We start from the raw sequence: 8866 nt of genomic DNA on the forward strand, positions 1-8866 counted from the left end.
AATGAAGAGACCTTTAACATATTTTGCGCACATTTTTAAAATATAGGCTATATTTACTGGAAGTCATCCACACAGGTACAAAACTAACGGTTATATTTAGGCTATCATGTATAAAAAGATAAATAATTGCGAGTTTGGTGTAAGTGCCCCCCCCCCAGTCACAGACAAGTGCGCGATGACGCAGTGCCGCCAAACTATCAACGAAGAAATAAAAATGTACAGGCGACAACTGAATGGCTCTGCCAAGCGAACAATTAAGCAAGGCAAAGACTCCAGACATACGGCCACTCTTAAAAATGTCCCAACAATTGGGATTTTTTATTTATTTCACCTAGGCCTAAAATGAGCACCGAAGTTAACAGTGTATGTGTGTGTGTGTGTGGGGGGGGGGGGGGGGGGGGGGGGCAGCAGAGCGAGCGAGGGAGCGAGCCCATTCACAGCCACACTGGAGCAAGTCTTGCTGAATGTGTAGTAAGAATGGTTCATGTCATGACCTGGGGTTGGACTTGTCATGACCTGGGGTTAGACATGTCATGACCTGAATGTGTAGTAAGAATGGTTCATGTCATGACCTGAATGTGTAGTAAGAATGGTTCATGTCATGACCTGAATGTGGAGTAAGAATGGTTCATGTCATGACCTGAATGTGGAGTAAGAATGGTTCATGTCATGACCTGAATGTGTAGTAAGAATGGTTCATGTCATGACCTGAATGTGTAGTAAGAATGGTCATGGTTCATGTCATGACCTGGGGTTAGACTTGTCGGGTAAATATAACGGCCTCCAGGCGCATCTTAAAAAAGCAAACCCCCTGATTCATTACGTGCCCTGTGCTGGACATTCCCTTAATGTTGTCGGTGTAAACAGCATTAATAGCTGTAAGGATGCGAGGGATTTCTTTGACCTACTTCTGTCATTGTATGCGTTTTGTGCAGCATCCCCTCACCGATGGAGCCGGATATTTAAAAAGAAGGATGTGAACATCAGCAGGACTCTAAAACCACTGTCCAGTACTAGATGGAGTTGTAGGACTGACTCTACCAAAGCGTTGAGAGAGAACTATAGTGCAATAAGAGAGGCCTGATAAGAATAAGATTCCCTGCTGGCAATTGAATCCGAGTTGGTCAAAGAGATGGACTCTGAGGATTTAGTAAACGACTTTGCCTGCGTAAAATCAAGAAAAAAGAAGTTGGGGGGGGGGGGGGCACACATCAAATCTGGTCACCCTAGGGGGTTAATCCGGGCCTGCTAGTGCGCCTTTCACAACTCACCACTGTGTTCTGTACACCCTTGTAGACTGGACATCTCTTCACAGCAGACGGCTCTGTCACTGGCTTCATATTATCTACAAATCCATACTTTGCAAAACACCTTTCTACCTCTCATCCCTTCTGCACCTCTCTCACCGCCCCGTCATTGTTCTAAGATCCAGTGATCTTGTCCGACTCACCATCCCCAAAGCCCGTACCGTAGTCGGGCGCAGCGCTTTCCGGTTCGCTGCAGCACACGACTGGAACACCTTACAAAACACCCTCAAACTCACCGCCCTCACCTCACTCACTGCTTTCAAACAAATCCTGCAGCGAACCATAGTCGATCAATGCACCTGTTGATCACCGTCTCTCACCCATCCCATAACCCATCACTGCCTCATTTTAAGTACCCCTGCTCCACTACCCCCGCTATCCCTCACCTCCGCTCTTCCTCACCCCTACCTCCTCCGTCTCTCTCCCCTCTCTCTGACTGTTAGTATTTTAATGCATCTGTATTTGCCAGTGTTTTATTGTTTTTTGTTTATTGTATTACTTAACCTTGTTTTATTTCTAGCTTCCCACCCGCCCCCCCCCCCCCCAAAGAGCCATTGCTTTTTGGTCAGGCTGCATTTGCAAATAAGAATTTGTTCTTACATGTTTGCCTGGTTAAATAAAGGTTAAATAAATAATACATTTTTAAAAATCTATCTATCCATCTATCTATCTATCCTCTATATATCTATCTATCTATCCTCTATCTATTTATCTATCTATCCTCTATCTATTTATCTATCCTCTATCCATCTAACTATCCGCTATCTATCTATCTATCCTCTATCTATCTATCTATCTATCTATCCTCCCTCCTCAAGCAACAACAACAACAACAATAGAGAAATAATAAATACTAAAACACTTCCATGGTTTAATGAACTGTTTAATGAAGTACATAAAATATTGTTGTGTAAAATCAGGTACTAATCAACTAATCAACTGAGAAACACATCCTCCGATTTCTACCTCCCCCAGCCTCCCCTGGTGTCCTACCTCCCCCAGCCTCCCCTGGTGTTCTACCTCCCCCAGCCTCTGTGTGAGGACATTTCTGAATGTTCTTCTGCCAGAATAAAAACACACAGAGATGATGAAGATGAAGATGAAGATGAAGGAACAGTGTAACATGTTGGGGTTTATCTGGCGTGAGACCTCTTCATCCTCCCCCCTCTCCCCTCCTCCCTCCTCCTCCCTCTCCCCTCCCTCCTCCCCCTATCTACTCCCCCCGCTCCCTCTTCCTCCTCACTTAGAGTAGAGGATGTTTATGCTGTCAAACATTTACTGACATCTCCCCACAATCTCCCCCCCTCCCCCCTCCCCCCTCTCTCTCTCTCTCCCCTCCCTCCTCCCCCCCCTATCTACTCCCCCCGCTCCCTCTTCCTCCTCACTTAGAGTAGAGGATGTTTATGCTGTCAAACATTTACTGACATCTCCCCACAATCTCCCCCCCTCCCCCCTCTCTCTCTCTCTCCCCTCCCCTCCTCCCCCCCCTCTCTCTCTCTCCCCTCCCTCCTCCCCCTCCCCCCCCTCTCTCTCTCTCTCTCTCTCGCCCCCTCCCCCCCCTCTCTCTCCCCCCCTCCCCCCCCTCTCTCTCTCCTCTCTCATTTCCCAAAGTTGCCAAAGTTACAACAACTCTCTCTGCCTCTCCCCCCACTCTCTCTCTCTCCCTCCCCCCTCCCCCCTCTCTCTCACTCCCCTCCCTCCCACCCCCCCCTCCCCCCTCTCTCTCCCCCCCCCTCCTCCTCCTCCCCCTCCCCCCTCCCCCCTCTCCCTCTCATTTCCCAAAGTTGACAAAGTTAGCGAAGGCGTCTTGTTTGGGCTGCAGCGCGGTGGCGCTGGGGTTCATTCCCAGGGTGCTTTGCAGGCTGGTCACGCCCATGTTCATGCTCACGCCCATCAGCCCCGCCCCCTGGCCGACCGGCACGCCCCCTCCTCCTCCTCCTCCGGTCGGCATGGCGCCCAGGGCCAGGCCTGAGAAGCCCTGGGGCAGAAGAGGCAGGAGAGGAGGAGAGAAGGGGAGAGAGAAGAGGAAAGGAGAGAGAGAAGAGGAGGAGATAGAGAGAGAGAAGATGAGAGGAGAGAAAAGAGGAGAGAGAGAAGAGGAGAGGAGAGAAAGAGAAGAGGAGGAGAGAGAGAGAGGAGAGGAGGAGAGAAAATAGGAGAGAGAGAGAAGAGGAGAGGAGAGAGAGAGGAGAGGAGAGAGAGAGAAGAGGAGGAGAGAGAGAGAAGAGGGGGGGGAAGAGATGGGCAGAGAGAGAGAAGAGGAGGGGAGAGAAGAGGAGAGGAGAGGAGAGAAAGAGAGAAGAGGAGGAGAGAGAGAAAAGAGAAGAGAGAGAGAGAGAAGAGGAAGAGAGAGAAGAGGGGGGAGAGAAGAGGAGGGGAGAGAGAAGAGGGGGAGAGGAGAGGAAAGGTCAATAAACAGGTAGTTGAGCGGAGTGTTTGATCTGAGTGTGTCTGATCGTGTTGACACAGTGTCAGGGCTGCCAAGTCTCACGCAATTACCGTGAGACACACGCATTTCAACCAGTTCTCACGCTCTCACGCCGCAACTCTATTTCTCACGGCGAGAAATAACAATTTGTTTTACGGGACTTTTATTTTTGAAATTCCTTGAAAGAAAGCTACTGGACATGACTTTCGTGACGTCCTCTTTCTGCACTGGCGTTATTATGCTTGCGCGTGCGCAGTCGGAGCGGCAGGCGAGCGTTGCATCTGTGTTCACTGCAGCTTGAAGCGGACGGCCAGAACGGTAGGTAAGTCTCACCTCATTCGAATTAGAATCCAGGTTCTTGATTAAAATATAACTAAATTGAATCACTTAACTGCTTGCGAGGTAATTGATACTGTGAGCTCGTAATTGTAAAACTAAAACTGTGAGCAGTGAGCTCGTAAAAGGATATTTAGCGAAGTACGATGTTGGCCCTGGTGGGCGGGGGGGGGCAATGGATTTTCAGACGGATTTTCTTGTGCTTTTTATGTCATGTTTAGTTGTAAAAACTACCTCAAATCAGCACTTCTGATTTTGAATCATCATTGCATTTTGTCTGTTTAAAGATGTCATCGAAGCAGAAAGCAGGGAGCAGTAAGCAGGCAGACCTGCTTTCAATGTGGGCAGCGAAGGGTCAGCCCCCTTCCAAAAAGGTTGCCAGGTCAGAAACCAAAACCCGTAACAGTCTGGCTCTTGATGGAACCCTTTCATCCATCATGACGGTGAAGATGGCTGGCCTCGAGCCAGAATGTTTCAAGTGGGAGCCCCCTACCTCTGTTATTAAGGCATCTTAAAATCTGCCACAAACGCCTACAACACAGAGTTATGAACACCGCTTGTAAGGGTTGGGGTTGTTGTACTGCATAAGATGTTGTAACTTTATAGGTCACATGGTTGATTGACAGTTAAAAGAGTGATTAATATGTTACCTGGTTGATTGACAATTAAAAGAGTGATTAATATGTTACATGGTTGATTGACAGTTAAGAGTTATTCTGATGTTACATGATTGATTTATTTATAGATAGATGATAATAAATATAATATATTTTTATTACTGTCTGAATTTGTCTTGTTTTATAAAATTTTCCAATTGTTTTCATTTCTTGTGCTGGTTTATTATGATGTAAAATTGTAGGAAACTAGCAAAAATAATAATAATAATAATAATAATAATAATAATTGGGTGGGAGAGAGCTCAGCTGCTGCCAAACGTGCTCAGTTTTGCGTCGCTCCACCGGCAAAAAATCTCACTCCAAAGTTTTGGTGAAACTTGGCAGCCCTGCAGTGTGTTGGCTCAGTGTCTCTCACTCAACCAGGTTGTGTGTGTGTGTGTGTGTGTGTGTGTGTGTGTGTGTGTGTGTGTGTGTGTGTGTGTGTGTGTGTGTGTGTGTGCGTGTGTTAGTGGTGTACAGAGACATCATTATCTGAATCCGTATCTGTATCTGTATCTGTTCAACCTACAAAGTTATCTGTATCTGTATCTGTTCAACCTACAAAGTTATCTGTATCTGTATCTGTATTCGGATAGAAGACCAGAAGTGGGCGTGGTTTATACCGGAAGTCAGATTCAATCAGGCAAATGTTGTAGCTTCTAATCTAATATTCATTGGCAATGCAATGTTTGTGCCTTCAATCAATATTGGTTCAATTCATATTGGTTTATAATTAACATCATCACCACATCATCATACTGTATGTTTTATCTCTCTCTCTCTTTTTATTTTTTTTAACTAAACTAAGCTTTGAATCCCACCACCACCCCTTTAACTGGGGGACGTTGAACAACCAGAAACAAAAAAACAAAAAATTGAAACTGAAAGATTCTGTTTTGCATTGGAAATAGAAATGATTTACATTAAAGATATATAGAAAAATATCCTTCAGTTGAAGGGAATCATCTTAAATTCCAATGATGCTGCATTCGCGTTTCTTGAAGTGTTAACATTACTGCAGTTCGCAAGGGAAATGTGAATTACTACTTCCAATGCAAGAGTTTCGCATCGAGGCAGCGCTGACTTGGTGGGGACGGCTACTGAATAGTGATCACTTTTCCAAAATGTGTAGTAAATGAAACGACTAGTTAGTGGAATCAAAGTCCTATGTTGCAAACAGAATGGGCATTTTTATCTTGTGACCATTCACAATGATATGAATGGATTTGAAGAAAAATAATGGCTGACGAACAGACATGTCAATGGCTTTTTTCAGAATAATAACAAGCAACTTCGGGTAGAATCTGTATGTGTTTCCATCGCATTATATGTGCTTTCCTGAATAACTTATTTGTATTCGGGTACATCCCTAGTGTGTGTGTGTGTGTGTGTGTGTGTGTGTGTGTGTGTGTGTGTGTGTGTACGTGTGTACGTGTGTACGTGTGTGTGTGTACCCAGGTTCCAGAAGGCGTTCTGAGCGGCCAGCTCCTTGGCATCCTCCAGGACGCCGCACACCTTGTCAGGCATGAAGCTGCTCCTCGCTGGAGAGATCACCACCTAGTGGACAACACAGGCATCAACACACGGTGACCATCTCTCTCAGAGACACAGAGTCAGACAGACAGACACAGACAGAGACAGACACAGACATAGACAGAGACAGACACAGATAGACACAGACAGACAGACAGACAAAGACAGACACAGAGACAGACAAAGACAGACAGACATAGAGACAGACACAGAGACAGACAGACAGACAGACTGTCGTGAATGTCTCCTGAATAATTAAATTAGGCTAACATAACAATAATGCACAACATGTTTATAAAGCTCTCACTGGCACAGCACCAGAATATCTGAAAGACCTTCTGCTAGCATATCAGTGCAATAGAGCTCTCAGGTCTTCTGACGCTGGCTTTCTCTGTGTACCACATGTACAAAAGAAGAGATTTGGTGAGGCTGCATTCTCATTTTATGCACCCAGATTGTGGAATGCACTGCCAGTGTACAATAGGGATGCCAACCTCAGCAAATATTTTCAAGTCAAGACTAAAAACCCATCTTTTTAATATTGCTTTTAAATGACTAAATAATTAAATTATGATTATATAATGATTAAATCATTTTGAGCTGCAACGTTTGCAGGAAAATTGCTATACAAATAAAAGTTATTATTATTATTATTATTACTAAAACCCTGCGCACGCATTAGAGCGGCGCACGCATGTATAGCTGTTCAGTCCAATTACAATGTTTACCAATAGTCTAGTTATAGCCTACCCGAAATAAAAACGGCCAAATACCGGTCCACAAAAGATGTATAAAGGACTTGATCGTTTTTTCTCTACTGTACTAATAGGCATCTTTAGCCACCGTGTCAATTAGAGCAGTAGCCTCGTTTTTTAGCTGCAGGTTCTGCCACACTTGCAAGTGTCGAGGCTGTCTTCCATAGGGAGAGGAGACCAGGTTTCCTTTACCAGTCAGTTAACTCTGCAAAAGTATGGCCCACACATCTTTTGCCCAGCGGCAATGCCTCAAACACACCCAAGTAAATCTCAACCTTAGACTCTTGGAAAACAGGGACCAATGAAATGTGTTAACTGCTCACATCAAAACCTAAGGATCACTGCCCGCCAGCGTTAGATCCCATCGCTTATGGCGTATTCCTACACTAGCAATGTAGCCTTCAATGGCTAGGCTAGGCTAAAAACAAGTAGCCTAGAAGCCCAACTGTAAACACAAGTTGAATGACATCACTCCGCTCCACAGCAACCCCCCCCGCCCCCCCTCCAAATATATTCTCATCGGATCCACACGATTCAGGTAGGTCACCTATTTTGAATGAATGAATGAATGAATGAATGAATGAATGGTCTTTATTGTCATTGCTATAGTACAGGTACCAAACAACGAAATTTGGGAGGGGTGGCTCCCCTGGTGCTAGGAAAGAAAAAAACAAACTAAAAAAACAAGAAGGGAAAGGAGCTGGTTTACATAAATAAAGGCTATGTACAATATCCACTGTACTATACTGTACAGATAAGACGACTAGGGTTGTCATATTGCACATAGTGTTATTGCACATTCATTTAAAGTGTCGCAGTTTGCAGGCTTGAAATGTACACATTTGTGCCTCAGCACTACACCTGATTTTTTCAATCCAGCAGCTGCCATCAATCCGTCCAGACTGTCCAGGGCCCAGAACCTAGGTCTTTGCTGTGTTCAGGGCCTGGATGGCCCTGGGGTAGAAGCTGAGCTTCAGTCTGTTTGTCCTTGCGGCCATGGTCCTGTACCGCCTTTTCGAGGGCAGCCGGGCAAAGTGTTCGTACCCAGGGTGGGTTGGGTCTCTGGAGATCTTGGAGGCCTTCCTGAGGCAGCGTGTGTTGTACAGCTCTTCCAGAGAGGGGAGGGGGGCGCCGGTGATCTTCTGGGCTGTTCTCACGACTCTCTGTAGCGCATTTCTCTCCGCGGTTGTGCAGCTGGAGAACCAGTTGCAGATGCCGTAGGTGAGGATGCTCTCCACTGCGCCGCGGTAGAAGGCCACCAGTATCTCCTGCTTGTTGTGTTCCTTCCTGAGGACTCTCAGGAAGTAGAGCCGCTGTTGTGCCTTCTTGATGGTGGCTGCTGTGTTGTTCTTCCAGGACAGGTCATCCTGTATGTGCACCCCCAGGAACCGGAGGGTTGAGACTCTCTCCACGCTCTCTCCGTCGATGAGCAGGGGCTGGACCTCAGATTTTTTCCTCCTGAAGTCCACGATGATTTCCTGGGTCTTTGACTGGTTCAGCAGCAGGTTGTTAACCTTGCACAGCTTGCTCAGCTGCTCTACCTCATCCCTGTACGCCGCCTCGTCCCCCCCCAAGATGCAGCCCACCACGGGGGTGTCGTCTGCAAACTTTACGATGGAGTTGCTGGGGTGGACGGGGGTGAAGTCGTAGGTGTAGAGGTTGTAGAGGATGGGGCTTAGCACGCAGCCCTGGGGGGACCCAGTGCTGAGTCTGAGGGCTGTGGAGGTGTGGGAGCCCACCCGCACCCTCTGGGGGCGGTTGGACAGGAAGTCCTTGATCCATGCACATATAGAGTGTGATAGTCCCAGGTCTAGTAGTTTGGTCACTAGCCTGTCTGGAAGGATGGTGTTG

General features: G+C 46.5%; 1 protein-coding gene across 1 annotated transcript in view; it reads right to left on the reverse strand.

The window, feature by feature from the left end:
- Positions 1-3078: 3078 nt before the first annotated feature.
- LOC308164273 (putative RNA-binding protein 46) overlaps positions 3079-8866 on the reverse strand; it is a gene marked incomplete at both ends in the record, with an annotated part of 21818 nt that continues 16030 nt past the window's right edge. The window contains 2 exons of the mRNA XM_080538410.1: positions 3079-3275; positions 6182-6284. Of these exons, the coding sequence (XP_080394536.1) occupies positions 3079-3275; positions 6182-6284 (300 nt within the window). The remainder of the gene's footprint in view (positions 3276-6181; positions 6285-8866) is intronic.

This window comes from Nansenia antarctica (genome assembly GCF_963989245.1).
Source record: "Nansenia antarctica genome assembly, chromosome: 8".
NCBI classification, from domain to species: domain Eukaryota; kingdom Metazoa; phylum Chordata; class Actinopteri; order Argentiniformes; family Microstomatidae; genus Nansenia; species Nansenia antarctica.